This window comes from Eptatretus burgeri, chromosome 9 (genome assembly GCF_056783735.1).
Source record: "Eptatretus burgeri isolate ZD-2024b chromosome 9, Ebu_testis_v1, whole genome shotgun sequence".
In the NCBI taxonomy this organism is placed as follows: domain Eukaryota; kingdom Metazoa; phylum Chordata; class Myxini; order Myxiniformes; family Myxinidae; genus Eptatretus; species Eptatretus burgeri.
Window position 1 is genome coordinate 99875858 of NC_140969.1, and position 17500 is coordinate 99893357.

Consider the following 17500-nt stretch of genomic DNA (forward strand, 5'->3'; position numbering starts at 1 on the left):
CCACAGAAGAATTCAACAACACAGTAAACCAAATCAAGATGTTTGTCTTCATTGGTAGTGGTAAGCTCTATCACTTGCATTCTCACTGTCATGACTGGATGATGTATCCTATGATTAGTGGCTTTTTCCTTGTTTTTTGTGTTACATCTGGTTTTGGATACTATTACAAAGCTTTTTTTTTTGCTAACTTTAGTCTGGTGAGCTTATGTGATCGAGCAGTATCCGTAGGTCAGTCAGTCAGTGCGAGTCTGTAAACACTTCACTCATTATCGCTTGAACCAAACACACAATTTTGATGAAACTTGGCCACAAGCTTCATATCTGATGCCGAATGAAGGTCTATTGACCGCATCAAAATCTGCACACAAGATTCCGATGATACTTGACCACAAGTTGATACTTGATACATCACTTATGATGTACCAAAGTTTGTTCACGGCATAAAAAAAATCATCGTCTAAGGGGGTCTGCAGGGGGTTTGTTGCTCCTGATCCAGGTGAGCTTCAGGACCCGTGGTCCTATTTTTATCTATTAGATGAAGGCTCATGGAAGGGAAAGGTGATTGGATAGTAGATGAACTGATAATAGGGAGGAGGAGCAACTTTTCGATGCAATATGCTCGGGAATGAATAAACAGGAAAAGAGGATCGAGGGCAGGGAAGGAAACACTGCAACCTGCTCGTAAGAGTGTTGGGTTAGGAATGATTCGTGGGGGTTAATAAAGATTGTGGGTAAGGATGTGGGATTACTTGAGGTGGTGGTGGTGTTGAAATGCTTGCTTGAAGCCCTGGAGGGAAGAATGAGATAAGCCTCTGAAAAGTGATTCCGCATATACTGAATGGGACAAATGAAAAACAAAGGAGTTGAGGTGTGCAGTCAGCATGGATTTTGGGAGTTAAACTAAGAGTAAGTTAATGGAAGAACACGTACATCATGGAGTTGTTGAGGAGGATTGAGGGTTGAGAAAGAACAGAGGAAGTTAAACCAAAGGGATGGCAGTAAAAATAATAAAAAAGAAGCCTGCCTGTGAAATGAGAGCAGTGAACCTTGGGCTTCGGCCTCATTGCGGGCAATTCCAATAATCTTGATAGCTTTAGGTTCCACAGAACCCAAGACGAACACATGAAGTCAGGGTCCCAGTCCACAGGGGAGAGCAGCACTCCATTGTGTTGTTGAGAGAGTACTTATAAACTGAGTAGTTCTGATGTTTCATGGAAAGACGGAAGGATGGAGGATGCCCAGTCTGTGGCTGGCTTTGCTATTTGGGTAGCCTCAGAGAGAGGTCGTGGTTGATGGTGAGGCCTCGATATTCAAGAGACTGAATCCCTTTCGGTGGGTCTAACCATGAAAATAGATAGATGGGGTTTTTACGATCCTTTCGGAGTGGCAGGGTGAGACGATTTTTTAAGGATTGAAGGACGTATTCCATTTATCGGATGAGATTTGAATCACATCCAGATCAGCAGATAGTGACTCAGCTGTTGTCTGCTGATTGGTGTGATGGGGGCACTGTATGACAGACAACGTGATCATCTGCAAAAAGTGACATGGCTTTTCAGACCTTGAAAATGATTGGACACAATAATATCTGGGCGTGACACACCTCAAATGATTTTGGGTCTGGAGCCAATTTGGGATTAAAAAAAAATAGGTTTTACAGGAGAGAAGGGTACAGGGTTGTACAGTGCCTTCGAAAAGTATTCACACCCCTTGACTTTTGTCACACTTTGTTGTGTTACAGCCTGAATCTAAAATGGATTTCATTTAATTTTTTTGTCACCGATCAACACCAAATACCCCATAATGACAAAGTGAAAACGTGTTGTTAGAAATGTTTACAAATTTATTAAAAATGAAAAGCTGAAATGTCTTGCATCAATAAGTATTCAGTCCCCCTGAGTCAATACTTAGTAGAAGCGCTTTTGGCAGCGATTACAGCTTCGAGTCTTCTTGTTTCAGCTTTGCACATCTGGATTTGGGGATTTCCCCCCATTGTTCCTTGCAAATTTGCTCAAGCTCTGTTTAGTTAGATGGGAGCGTCGGTGAACAGGAATCTTCAAGTCTTTCCACAGATTCTCAATGGGATTCAAGTCTGGGCTTTGGCTGGGTCATTCAAGGACTTTCACGTTCTTCTTCTGAAGCCATTCCAGAGTTGCTTTGACTGTAATGCTTGAGATCATTGTCCTATTGGAATGTAAATCTTCATCGCAGTCAGAGGTCTTTTGCACTCTGAAGCAGGTTCTCCTCAAGGATTTGCCTCTTATTTGGCTCCATTCATTGTTCCCTAAATCTTGACAAATTTGTCAGTCCATGGTGCTGAAAAACATACCCATAACATGATGCTGCAACCACCATGCTTCACGGTAAGGATGGTGTTAGATGGGTGATGAGCTATGCTCAGTTTCCACCAGACATAGTGCTTTGCATTCAGGACAAATAATTCAAATTTCATCTCATCAGACCACAAAATCTTTTACTTCATGCTCAGAGTCTTTCACATGCCTTTTCAGAAACTCCAGGTGTGTTGTCACGTGCCTTTTTCTCAGGAGTGGTTTCCGTCTGGCCACTATCCCATAAAGCCGAGACTTGTGAAGTGCTGTAGGGACTGTTGTCCTTCCTGCAGGTTCTCCCATCTCAGCCAAGGAACTCTGTCATTCTGTTGGAATAGTCATTACGTTCTTGGTCACCTCCCTGACCAAGGTCCTTTTGCCCAGTTTAATTAGACGGTCAGCTCGAGGAAGAATCTGGGTAGTTCCATATTCTTTCCATTTATTAATGATGGAGCTCACTGTGCTCTTGGGAACTTTCATCACTAGAAATTGCTTTATACCCTTCCCCAGATCTATGCCTCCTCACAGTTCCTTGGACTTCATGGTGGAGTTTCTGATCTCACATGCACCGTTACCTGTGGGACTATATATATATATATATATATATATATATATATATATATATATATATATATATATATATATATATATTTATATATATATATATATATATATATATATATATATATATATATATATATATATATATATATATATATATATATATATAGGCGTGTTTCTTTCTAAATTCTGTCCAATCAATTGAATCGAGCACAGGTGGACTCCAATTGAGTTGTAGAGACATCTCAAGGATGATCAAAGGAAATTGGATGCACCTGAGCTCAATTTGGAATGTCATAGCAAAGCGCTCGAATACTTATCGACTCAAGACATTCAGCTTTTCATTTTAAATTAATTTGTAAAAATTATTAAAAAACAAATTCCACTTTGACATTATGGGGTATTATGTGTAAATATAACTCGAGTTTCGTTCACCACAATGGAAAGGGCTGACTTTTCCACATCTAAGAAAAGATCAATGCCAACATGGGAGCATCAAGGTGCTTCAGAGTTTTCTTTTAGAACCACATGAAAGTTTAGCTCACCCTGACAAGTTCACACAGAGATTACAACCACGTGGTTCCGCACGATCCTCTGAGACCCACAGTGTGCATAAATATCCAGCTCTGATGAATGATGCCATCCTTCTGCTATGCTGCATGCACAATGCAATGTCCACGACCTTTTAGAGTCCTAGTTGTGGAGAGTTTTGATCAATTCATCATTTTTGCTGGAATTATGCGTTTGTGACTTCTACTTATTCTCCAAAATGAAAAGGAACCTGAAGAGGGAAAACGCTTTGCATCTGCTGAAGGAGGCGAATACAGACACGTATAATGCACCAAGGACACTTCAGAGGGAAGGCCACACTGTTGTTGTTTAAAAAGCTGGTTGACCATTGGACAAAAAAGTGACATTGATAAAGTTTATCAACGATACCATCTCTTTTATCTCAGTGGTATGACATAACTTTTGGCATGACCCTTGTATCGTGTAAGGAGATGATATAACAGCATAATGTATGATGTTTTGTGGTTTCAGAAGCCTGGTTCATCTCTACATTCTTTGCTGCGGTTACAACTTTATCATACATTCTGCACATCATGGCCTGCTACAGGTATATATATATAAAGGTGAACAGAGCCTGCTATGTGTGAGATGCACCGTATGCCTTCAAATTAACAGCCCAAAATAATTTCTGCATCACAATCTAACAAAACGATTGTTGACCCCTACCCAACTCCAAGCCACCCTCCTTACAAATTTCCAGTTTCCTCTCCTGAGAGTTTTCTCCCATCCATCTTGTCCACCCCATTCCTCCAAGTCTTCCTCTATCTTGTCTTTCAACAACGCTGTTAGTGTTTTCCCCATTCTCTACTCCTTTTGTCTTGTTATGTCCTGATCCGTTCAGTGTACTCGCTCTTCCATGAGCCTGAACTCTGGATACAAAAATTAATTGACTTGCTTCTTTTTGCTAATAACTATTTACCTCTATAATCCCATTGTCATAAAGACAGTACCTGTCACTCAGCTGCGAATGGCGCTTGGTGGGAAAATACACATGCCGAGGCCTTGCCCTAAAAATCAGTCGAGCCGAAGGCTCAATTTATTAGATTGCTCACCCCAGCAGTATTGTGAGCGACCCCGTTTCCATACGTGGGCTCATCCCATGACTGATCAGGATTATGGTTTAATCTAACAAGGTCCCCTTGGGATATTCAATTATGCCTAAATGAGTATCGCACGGGAAGTGGATTGAGGACAAGGCTGATGTCTTAGGAAAGAAGGATTTGTTGAATAAAAGGACAGATCAAGAGAGACGAGAGACATACGATTAAGGACGACAAGTAATAAATAAATAAACCAATGTCACCCGCAGGGTGACCCGTATCTTGCCAAAAGGTGACCACGTGTGACTTCTTTAAGGTCACACTGAGGTGAACAGAGCTGCTATCCACCAGGAGCGACTCCTTGAGGAATATCTGCCTACGAGAGATTCCGATGAGAATCGTTCGACAGAGTAACCATGAAAAATATGCTTTTGCCTCATAACGTCACCAAATGACCTCATAATGTCTCAAGCTTGACATATCTAGAAAGTACTCATCGAGGTGTTCAATTTGAGGTACTACACGATATGGTTCCTAAAACTTGAAAATTTGACCTTGGGGTCAAATATGTTTGACCTTAGGCGCTAACCATGAAGGTCAAGGCCAATCGCCACCAAAAATTAATCAGCTGAGCGCCAGACCATGAACTATATTCCCATGAAGTTTGAAGACGATCCGATCAAAATTACTCAAAAAATAAGGGTTTCGTCAACTCCCCTGATTTGCGACAACAAAGTGACCTTGACCTTTGACCTTGACCTTCAAAATTTTGTGCACTGAAATGGACCTCTATAGGCCTCTGATATGCGAAGTTACAAAAATTTCCAATGATAACTGTGATCTGCAGAGTGATTTATACATGATTACAGACAAAAAAAGAAAAAAAATAAAATTAAAAAAAACATGAAGGTCAAGGCCAATCGCCACCAGAAATTCATCAGCTGAGCGCCAGACCATGAACTATATTCCCATGAAGGTTGAAGACGATCCGATCAAAATTACTCAAAAAATAAGGGTTTCGTCGACTCCCCTGATTTGCGCCAAAGTGACCTTGACCTTTGACCTTGACCTTCAAAATTTTGTACACCGAAAGGGACCTCTATAGGCCTCTGATATGCGAAGTTACAAAATTTTCCGATGATAACTGTGCTCTGCAGAATTTTTTATACGTGATTACAGACAAACAAACAAACAAAAAAACATACAAGCTGACTAACATATCTTGCAAAACTTCGTTTTGGCAAGATAACAAACCCTTGTGTTGTAAAATAGAGTGCTGCTTCTCAGGTGGGGAAATTTCTTCCCCCGACCTCTTCTCACCCCTCCACGTGATATGGCACAGCCACTGAGATGGCGTCAAAGGACGACAGTGGGTCTGACCAAGAGTAACACGACGTGTTGCATCGCCCCAGGTGAATGCTTTGATGAATAATAGTGGCTGAGGTGTCAGTGTTGACATCACACCCTCGGGCCCATGCAGACGGCGGAGGGAGGGAGAGGAGGGAGTGACACATTGGACTGCTTGCTGGGGGTGACCTCATATAAATGACCCTCTCAGGGGCTCCTCACTTTGCCTCACCGAGCTTTTGCCATTTCAAACAGGAAGGACAGATCACATGACATCCTTAATTAATGAGGATAACCTCGACCGTTAACAACTCCACCCTCCAATGGCATTCAACAAAAGGACAACTTTATACTGTTCCTCTTTTACTGCTCATCTCCGCTCATTTTTTTTCCTGTCTGTCGAACCAATTCCTCATTCTCTTCAATCTCATTCTTCTCTCCAGATTTTCCAAATTACCACCATCTCAGATCATTCCCAATTCAAACAAAACCATGATCTTTTCTACTCTCGTTAAACCACCTCCCCACCCCAAAATTTTACTTTTGTGTCTACCTTATCCAACCCCGGCATTCTCCCCTACCCCTCAACCTTAGCCATGCATCCCTTCTTGTCCGTCTGTCTATTTTGTCCCTCGTCCCTGCTGCTGGCATTTCCCCCTTCTCTTTATGCTGTTCCTTTCATACTGGTTGTGTCCCGATCCATTATCCTACATACATTGGGAGGATGCGCCACAGCATGTTGCCGCATTCACTTTCTGCCTCCAGGGACCTCCATCTCATTCTTCCCTCCAGGTCTTCAAGATTCCTCACCTATCCCCATCTCTTAGGGATAGGACATTCCAGGCACCCACCCGAAGGTTAACCCGAGGAGATTGCCGTCTGGTGGATGACACCTCAGCACGCACTACAATACATGTAACAATATGATTTGCTATTTGTTTTTTTCAATTACTTGAACTCAGTAATTAGTTATTGGATATTAAAATATGATGAACTTCATTCCAAGAGTTGTGATGAAAACCATCCAATTGCTAACATCCAAAAACAGCCGACAGACAGGTCTGAAAAGGTCTAAATGTGTCTAACGGGTCAAAATGCTCTAAAGTGTTTAAATGGGTCTTAAAAGTTTGAAGCGGTCTAAACTCTAAAGGGTGTTATTTAAGGTCTCAAGGGTCTGAATTGTCTGAAGGGGATCAAAAGGATCTTAAAACGTCGAAAAAGGGTCTACAAGGTATTAAAAGATGTGAAGGTCCAAAGGGTAAAAGTAGAATGGGTCTAAGAAAATATAAAAGGGTGTAATGGGGTCTATAGGGTCTTCGGGTTCTAAAGGGTCTAAGTGGTCGAAAGGGTCTTATAGAGTTTCAGGGTTCTACAGGGTCTCCAGAGGGCTTTGGGATCTATGGAGTCCTAAGGGTCTTATCAGTCTAAAGGGTATTATGTGTCTAGGGGAACCCAAATTTCAACTTTTTTTTTTCTTCTGAAAACCATTGAGAATCATTAATTAATTTTCTGAAAACCACACTATGAAAACCTTTGAGAGGTCGAGTTTGAAAGGGAAAAAAAAAAAAATTGAAATTTTTTTTGCTCATCACAAAGTGTCAATAAAAGCCCTGGAGTGTCATGTTTGATTTCACCAGTGACGTCACATCTGGAATCCATATTGATCCGAACGGAGGTTTTACAAAGAGAAACTGCAGGTCGAGCTCAGATTCCGATACTGATTGAACCGTCATTAGCAACACTGATGGTTCTCAGAATGTTGAAACTGATCGGTGGGATTTTAAGGAAACTGTTGGAGACAAAATTAGTGACGGAAACACTTTCAGGGGGGATTGTGGAGGAGTATTGTTTTTAGCCTTGTACTAGCGATTCAGAGGAAGAATGCAGAAGCGTTTGTGAAGATGAAAACGCTGGTCACGTGATCACTTCAGCTCGGTAGGACTTGATTTTCAATTCAATTGGTGGTTTACAAGGGAAGGATTTTGTGTTAATTGATAAATCGGTTTATATATTGCTCGAGCAGAAATACTAGTCATCGCCCAACAGCACGGGCACTGCCCAGCACACTTGGACATTGCAGACAAAATTGGTGATGAATGCTTTGTCCCACCGTCACAGGCTGACCAGGTACCTTGTAGGTTACGGGATCATCTCATTTCATACTTTTTGCGGACACAATTTGTGTCCATGCCGTGACCCACCTTCTTATCCGTGAGGTGTCGATGTCCCTCCCCAGTGGATGAGGATTGTGGAGGAGGGTGAAGGGGGTGTGAGATGGTGGTGTGTACTGTGGGGGTGACGAGTGTGGGGGCGGGGGAAGGATGGTGGAGAGGGGATCCTGAAAGTTTTAGCATCCTTGGTCAAAATCATCTCTGAGAGGTAGAGAGGTAGATTATGATACACCCATACAGTACTTTCTCTCCACTATGAATAGACGGTGGTTCATTTGATTTGTAGAAATTTCTGTCGATAATCGATAATTATTTTCAGGTGCACTTGCGATAACTACCAGGAAATGGCAACAGGTGTTTGATTCACCGATCAAGTCATCTGTGTACATGTGCTGGTAGCTCGGTAGAGATTGTGTTGTAGTTTCAAGCGACGGCTATTTCTTCAATTTTATCATGCATGAGGATGGCATCATCTCTCAATCATAGTGGATAACCCCAAGATCTACGGTAGCCATCTCTGTTGTTTCATAACCGTGCTCTGTAACATGTTCAGAGCACAAAAGCGAGCATTTTGTCGGCCCGATCCACATTCGGGTATTTCGGACAAACCTCGTCAAATTTCTGACAAACGTAGGGTGTTTTGTCCATCCGTCCACAACGTCAGTTTATGATCGAGGAACAACTTAATTTAAAATTGAATGTTATATTTTGAATATGAATTGGAAAACGAACCTGCGGTTTCGCAGTACTTTCGTTGAATTTGTCCCGATTGCAAATGCACAGAGAGGAGTGAGATAATATTTTAACTCTGTCTGTCTGGCAGGCAGGTAAACAAAATTGAAATTCATTCTAAACCAGGACCCTTACTGTTTTTAAGGACATCATGAAGGACACAAACAACAGGCACGAAGAACTAATGTAACGTGTTCGATAAATAAGGTGGTGGCTAAGACTGCCTCAAACGGCGGTAAACTTCTGGAATTTATTTATTTATACAACCTTTAAAAGCTTCATTTTATTTCAATTGAATTATATACTTGAACATTGAAGAACACAAATGGCCTTATTACTGCTTCCAATAAACATCCAGTTTTGCAGTACTTGGACATCTTAAATAAGGTGGTATATAAGTTTTGCACTACTTAGATCCTTCCACACAACCATACCAATATTGAACTGCATCAACAGTGAAAAGCTTCTGGAATTTTTTTATATGACCTTTAAAATAATTATTTTATTTAAATTTAATTATATATTTGAACACCCTAGAACACAGATCGCGTTCTCGCCGTTTCCAAAACCCTTTCGTTTAGCATGATACTTGGACATGTTACATCAGGTGGTGAAAAAGACAGTACAATGGCGCTAAACTTCCGGATCTCTTTTTTTTTTTTAAATATGATCTTTAAAATCATTATTTTAATTCACTTGAATTATCTACTTAGCACTGCATGGTGCAAGATGTTCTACGAACTCTGTTGGTGTCAAGGCAGTTAAGATTGTGCACATAAATCATAGTAGCTCACGTGCCCGAGTGCTTCCTTGCATCATTGTCAAGAAATTAAAAATGTGCTCTGTATTGAATAGTCAGATGAAGGTATTACCTGTTACGTACATTTCAGGAAGCATATGAAGCGTTTGTGGAGAGGAGAAACGTCGTTTCTTCCACAGACACAAAGTATGTCAAGCACCTCTCTGGTAAGATGTGAAAACTGAATCCTGAAAGTGTGCATTGTACTGGTCCTAGATAACATGCATTCACTTGTACAGGATGTTTAAAACTACTCAAGTGTACCTTTTTACAGCTCAAGAGAGACTTTGATACTTAATTTAAGGGTCCACCTGCAGTGTTCGCATCATTTTGCAAGAGGCGATGCTTGCTAAAACATCAGTGCTCTCTTAACTATGAGTAGAATATTGAATTTTGTCTAATCGGTTTTGTTTTGTCCATTTCTACTTCCATTTCTTCTATCTTCCATCGATTGATAGGTCGGGTGTTGCATGTGGCGAGTAGCCGACGACGACTCCAGATTCTAGAGCGTAATGGAATTTTTAGGATGTGATTTCATTGGCAATGCCTTCTTTCTATATCAGTTTTTCATGCACTTTGCCACTGCTGTCATTGCGCAGTCTTTAATGATGAAAGCGAAGTAGTGAATGGCATCTTTGATTGAAACTTGTTAGCGAGGGTGTTTGACATTTATCTACACTCTATCTGATTGATGCTTGTGTCTGACATGCATAAACCCTCACATGTGAGGTAATGTAATTAAAACGAAGAAAAAAACAAAAGGAAAAACTTTCACTCTGATCAGTAAACTACTAATGATTCCGTCACAACAACGCCTCGAGAATCCTCTGCACACGCAGCATATGTAAAACACCTGGCCTTACGTCCCGTGACACCAGAGCTGGCGTCAGAGACGTGCAACCCATGCAATTGCATGGGACCCCCGAGAGAACAAGGGGCCCCTACATGACCGATGGTGGTTCACAATCTTTTGAAATGGTGGCCCTCAGGATGGGGTCTCACTTTGCCAACAAAACATATCAACTTGTCAGTGATGATAAATACAGCACAAACGGAATGCTCCATTTCATGGAAAGAAAGCAATCCATCCATCCATCAGGACCATACTCTGTGCAGAGCGTTGGTGCTGCCGAAGCAGTCTCCTTGGCTATTGGGCACAACCCTGGATGGGTCGCCACTCCGACACAGGATACCAGCAAGCTGGCACTCATTTTGCCGACCTCAGAAGGATGACAGGCAGAGTCAACCCCACCTGGTATTAATTCAACAGCTAAGGGGGATTTGAACTTAGGATCCTAGGATCCCAAGCCCACAACCCTAACCATTAAGCCAACACCAGGCATAAAGAAAGCAATGTCATGTAATCAATCAATTAAAACATGTTTTCCCCTGATGTTTAACTCCATAGGACGATTACAAAATTATGAGATGAGGTTAGTCGAGAAAGCAAGTAAAATAATAACTACATCTAATGGATATAAATGCACCAGTAATCACAATAAAATGTATACAATTCCAAATGTTAATACACATCGATATCGTTTAGGTCGTTAAGAAATCCACACGACAATTTTAGTCCATGAGCCAGACCCCAAAATTTCATCAATTGGTACCACCTGGGTTGGCAAATTCTCACGATGCTTTTTTGAAAGTCCTATATCCAAAGATGAAAAAAAAATCTTTGAAAGCAATCCGGGACTCACAGCTTGGTGGTAGTAATCACCTCTTAAAGACGGACACCCAAGTCCAATCTGGGGACCAGATTTTGGGGTAGGGGAAATATAAAGTTGAATAACTTTGCAAGCAATGGTCATATAGTGACATATAACCACTCAAAATGTTGGTAATCTGATTTTCTATACGTTCCTTTCTTTTATATGCTAATATCTTAATTATGTAGGTCACCAGAGGTCAAAAGGTTACGAAATTTGACCCCTGCCTAAAAATCTGACCACCTGTCAGAAAATTCATGACAGATATTATACCAATGGGACTTTCTTAACCTAAATGGGTTCACATGGAAGACAAGAAGTACCCAAGTCGACTATAAGTCTAACGACGTGGACTTTATTATTATTTAAGCTGTGGGACAAAACAGTGTTGACGCATTTTTTTAAAATGGCCTTTTTTCCACTAAAAACATGCAAAATTGAATGAAGATGGACTGCTTGATATTAGTTAGCTTGTTTTTACAAACAACCACTCCAAATGCTGATAGCCATGTCCTACATGTATTCACGGGTTGGTTAAGCTACATTTCGATGTAATTAGGTCACCAGAGGTCAAATTGAAAATGCTAACCTCATTCACAGACAATGAAATTAAAATATCGCTGAATGTATATTAATGTGGGATTAGATCATACATAGGCTAACTGTCAATAACTAGTTTAGTGTTAGAAACTTAGGTCGTGATAATGTCGGCTTAAACAAGGGTGGTCACATCGAAGCCTGCTACGAGTGCAGAGTTGGTCATCATCATCATCACTCGCTTCAAATTCTTCCTCATCCTCGTCATCAACTTGCTGTTTGCTCCATGTTTTTAATTTGTAAAGGAATGTGCACTTCATGTTATTCTGTAGGTAGGTACAGCTCTCCTCCATGCACTCCCTTCGACAGTTACATACAATCAATTCCATCACTGTCTCAGGGGCAGGTGGGGCATCCCCCAGTCAATAACCAAATCTCCATCCTTCTTCCAACCATGACCAACAGGAGAGGGAATCTCGAGGAAAGAGAAAGCCTCCATGCTTCTTTTCCAGACAGCACATTGATTATAATTAGCCCTCTTGCAGTGGTTTTTCAGTGAAGAGGCACAAGGAGGAAGCTGCCAAGATTCAACCTCCCCATTCTTTGCACAGAACAGGTTGAACCACAATTCATTGATGTTCTCAGTAACTGTCCTTGCGCTGTATAGACTGCATGCAAGTGACTCAAATGCTTTGAAAAGCTGTGGTGAGACTTCCCAGGTTGTGCCGAGGAACTTCAATGTGTTCCTTTGTAGTCACTGATGAATAACCTCTTAAGGGCTGAAACCTTTCCCCTCCCAGCAAAGCATCTCATGGTATCACAGCCTGTAAATGTATGCAGCCCCAGAAGCCCTGCACATTTTTCCAGGCCCAGCATGTTAGCAACTTTCTTGACTTCAACGTATTCAGTGCGCGTCTTGGTTTCACCATTTATGGAAAGTGAGCATGGCAGCTGTGATGAAGATGCCATGCCAATAATGAAGACATCCATATTTTTGAGACAATCACAAATGCAGTAAAGCCAAACCCAGCAGAGTGCTTCGCATGAAGGAAGAGTCTGGTGTCTGCCTCTTCTTGGCTACATCTGAGGGCTTCAATGTTGCTGACTAACTCCACCGTTAGTCTCCTGCAAGTCTCTCCAATGGCAACGAAGAACTGTTTCCCAGCCAGTCTGCTTCTCTGTCAATCTTCACTCCATTCATCCACGAGGAATTCAATCAGGTGGGTTTTGTTCTCTGGGTTCAGGAGGAAATTCTTCCACTGCTGTACTATATGTCCAGGTGCAAGGGTCCTGAATGATATCCCACTCTGAAATCCTCTGTTGACTCTCTGCATTCTTTATAGACTTATCTCGATAGACATCAAATGCCATGTCAATGTGCTTGCTGGTTGTTCCTTCTCGCAAGCCTGCTGAAAGGATGGCTTTGAAGACTTCAGCAAAAGACGTGTGGTTTGAATCCACCAGTAGTTCCTGGACCAGTGCCATCACATCTATTATACAAGCTGAGTTTTCTGGTATAGAATGTACTGGTGACAAGTCTTTCTTGAGTCGTTTAGCCAGAGCTGCCTTGCTTGTCTTCCTCATGGTTCCTTCTGTATTAGCCAAAGCCCATGGTATGGGTCCAAGGCGAGGGGAGAGCACATCCTTCATGTGCAGCTTTCTTGTTTGGCCAATCAGGATCATTTTGGCAAAAAGGTTTATGTCTGCCTTCATGATCACCTGATGTCCCTTTGTTTGATATGACTTCTTCACCTTAATGAGACTCATTGTCTTTAATCTTTGCTTCTGCAAGGGTTCAAAGAATCCCTTGTTGGCCTCTTTTCCCAAAACAGTTTATAGGCAGTGCTGCCCTTCTTCCTAGCCTCCAGTAGATCTGTTGCCATGTCTCCAAGTGCAGCTATCCGCAACATCTGCCCGATGTTCCTCTGTACACTATAAAGCGGACCATGATTACCATAAATGCGGTGTCATAAAGGAAGCCCCCAGACAGACATATGCCTCTCACATTCATACGGCATAGGAATGATCTAATCCCACATTAATATTCATTCAGCGACATTTTAATTTCATTGTCTGTGAATGAGGTTAGCCTTTTCAATTTGACCTCACTTTGACGTCCGGTGACCCAATTACATCGAAATGTAACTAACTTAACCAACCCCTGAAAAACATGTAGGATATGGCCATTAGCATTTGGAGTGGTTATTTGTCAAAATATGCAAACTAATTTCAAGCAGTCCAACTTCATTCAATTTTGCATGGTTTTAGCGGAAAAAAGGCCATTTTTAAAAATGCGTTAAAACCGTTTTGTACCACAGCTTAAATAACAATAAAGTCCATTTTGTGAGACTTATAATCGACTTGGGTACTTCTTGTCTTCTATGTGAACCCATTTAGGTTAAGAAAGTCCCATTGGTATGATATCTGGAGTGAGTTTTCTGACAGGTGATCAGATTTTTAGGCAGGGGTCAAATTTCGTGACCTTTTGACCTCTGGTGACCCACATACTTAACGCATTAGCATACAACAGATAGAAACCCATAGAGGATCAGATTACCAACATTTCGAGTGGTTATATGTCACTATATGACCATTGCTTGCAAAGTTATATTTCGCCTACTCCAAAATCTGGTCCATCAGATTGGACTCAGGTGTCCGTCTTTAAGAGGTGATTACTACTACTAATCTCCGGTTCCGGTTTTGGACTTCCGGTTCCGGTTTTGGAGCGATGAGAGGTCTCCTTCGGGGCTCCCTGCTGACGTTCTCAAAGTTAAGTTTCCGGTCGTTATTTGTCCCGTTTTGACTGTTTAATTTTCTCACCTACATGTTACTGTGTGTTCCTTGTTCGGTTTTGTTTCAAAAATCGTGCTATTTTGTGAGTATTTTTGTCGACGTTCTTACCTGGTGTTTGAGGCCTTGGCCTAGGCTTGAGGCCTACCGGTTCCACTCGGTGTTCGTTCCACTCGGTGTTTTAGCAAGCTGTAAGATTGCAGTCAAAGGTTTTTTTTCAACTATGGCTATAGGACTTTCAAAAAAGCATCGTTAGAATTTGCCACCCCAGGTGGTACTTGATCTGGTCTGTTTGTTGTACGATCACAAAACAACCACTCATTAGTAAATGAACTAACCCACACGCACAAAGGAATGTTGCAGTTTTCAAAATCAGAAGCGTGTCAAATTGAAGCACCGGTCCCAAGGATGAAACAAAACTACTCCAGCGATGCTGAAAAGCGAAAAATAGCTCAACAAAAGGGGGGAAAAGGGTTGAAAAAAAAATCACCTGGGATTTACTTTTTTCATTACACAAGTGGCACAATCAGAAAATGTCCTTGGTCTAACACATCTGATGTGTGTTCAGTTACTAATCAGCTTGTAGAGCGCTCGCCAAATGTGTTAAGCACTCAAACAAGCACTCCCATGAAATGGTTGATAAGGAATGAAATGGCTAGCTGATTTGGGAAGGGAACACACCGCTGGATGAGCTTTTTGATGAGTTTGTGTTTACAGCTGGCAGTGTCGGGTAAGATTAGGGGGTAAACATTATTCTAATTGCATAAAATAATTTAAAATTTATCTACGGGTGTGGCCGTGGGGGGGGGGGGGGGAGTCACGTTATTCTTTTTTTATTACTGCCAATTATTGTACTATTTTTATTGTTAATATTGTTGTGGTTTTGCCGGTGTGTCGCCATGAGCACGACCTTCGATGGAGCAGTGGGGCCGTCTCGGCTCGATCGCCTGGAATTGCAGATCGCCGGCCCAGAGAAGTCCGAGGTCGGCGGGTCCTCGTTATTTTGGACGGAAATAAGCCAATGGGTAGATCACGTGGGGTAGGGTTAATTGCCAACTTACCTAAGTACCCACATGATCCAGCTACCGGGGTATTTCACCCTCGGCGGAATTCGTACGGAAACGAGCCGCTTAAGCGAGCCCATTCCGTGTGCGATGTCGAGCGGTTTTATAATCGCCGAATTCCACCGGCCCGATTATCCTGTTACTCCGTTACAGCGACAATGACTGCTCACTTTCCCGCACGCACGACACACCCAGTCAATGCAGAAATGACACGGCGAGCTGAGTACATCTATCTATAATCCCAGCAATATCTGTGTGTGTGTGTGTGTGTGTGTGTGTGTGTGTGTGTGTGTGTGTGTGTGTCTGTCTGCGACCGGTTTCTCGACAACCACTGGTCCGATCTAATTGAAACTTGCCAGGAATATTACTGGGGACCTGGAGATGTGCCTTTAAGGTTTGATATTAATCGGACAAGTGGTTCCCAAGTTACGGCCATTTATTTACCAACCAATGACAGGACACGGTGCTATGACATCACAATTCTTTTTTTTTGCACGATTGACGTCACAATTCTTCTTCTTCGTTTGATATGACATCACAATTGACGCTGGGACCTGAGTATGTGCCTTTTCCAGGTTTGATATCGTTCTTCATCGGTTTCAGCTGTTTCCCAAGTGTTTCCCAAGTTATGGCCATTTATTTACCAAACCAATGACAGGACACGGTGCTATGACGTCACAATTGACGTTCCCATTTTTTTTTTTTGCACGGCCGTACCAGCACGCACCTACGGGCACGCATGTATGGCCACACACGTATGGGCCCGCACTAGAGAGTGAAGACGAGAGCAAAGGAACGGCCTGCGTGGTTGTTGTTTCTGGCACACGGTTTGAAAGCTTTTTTTTGTGCACGTACGGCCACGCATGTACGGCTATGCACGTACGGGCACGCGAGAGCGAAGGAACGGCCTGTGTGTTTGTTTCTGGCTCGTGGTTTTAAATTATGATTTTCGTTTGATATGTCACAATTGACGCTGGGAACCTGAGTATGTGCCTTTTCAAGGTTTGATATCGTTCTTCTTCATCCGTTTCAGCTGTTTCCCAAGGTTTAAATTAATTGTTCAAATTATTAATTAATCCCAAGGTTTGAATTTTCCCAAGGGAAACAGCTGTTTCCCAAGGTTTGAAAGTTTATTTTGTTTTTTTTTTTACGTACGTTTTGCGTACGGCCACGCACGTACAGCCACGCACGTACGGGCACGCGTGAGCGAAGGAACGGCCTGTGTGGTTGTTGTTTCTGGCAAGCGGTTTGAAAGTTTTTTTTTCCATGGACGTACAGGCATGCACTAGTTTAAACAATTGGGGGTATTTATTATAATAGGCAGGAAATGAGGGAAGCACATAAGAGCAGATTTATACGGACTATCAAGCAATGCACGTATGTACAGGCAAAACACTTATACAATTCACTACTCAACAGACTGGCGCCACAAACAGACACATGGGGGTGGGGTGTGAGTGAGGGTGGGGGTGGGTGGGGTGTGGGTGAGGGTGGGAGGGAAATGTCGTTACAACCTTTGCCAAATTAACCACAGACCCCTTGGCAAGTTTAGTTGGTTGAGATGGCATAAGTAATGACCGAACACATTAACGTGAGAAGGACCCCAAATTGCGTATATTAGTGCGATGACAGATTGACAGGACTCACAGGGGCCCCACTGGGCCACTTATGCGTTTTGCATGATGCCTCCAAATGACTAGCAACACCTCTGCCGAACACGTGTGCACATGGCATGTAAATAGCCTCGATTACGTTATCATCAAATAATTTACACATTAATATGGTAGGTTGCATAGCAATATCATCCATGACATTTATCACCTGCCTTCTTCACCCCCTCCCCCGCC

The 17500-nt window shown here is 42.2% G+C and overlaps 1 protein-coding gene across 1 annotated transcript in view; it reads left to right on the forward strand.

Annotated features, from left to right (window-relative positions):
• LOC147020739 (stimulated by retinoic acid gene 6 protein-like) overlaps positions 1-17500 on the forward strand; it is a 118974-nt gene that overhangs the window by 66552 nt on the left and 34922 nt on the right. The window contains exons 10-12 of the mRNA XM_085896329.1: positions 1-60; positions 3933-4008; positions 9642-9717. The exon at positions 1-60 is cut by the window's left edge and continues 94 nt beyond it. Of these exons, the coding sequence (XP_085752455.1) occupies positions 1-60; positions 3933-4008; positions 9642-9717 (212 nt within the window). The remainder of the gene's footprint in view (positions 61-3932; positions 4009-9641; positions 9718-17500) is intronic.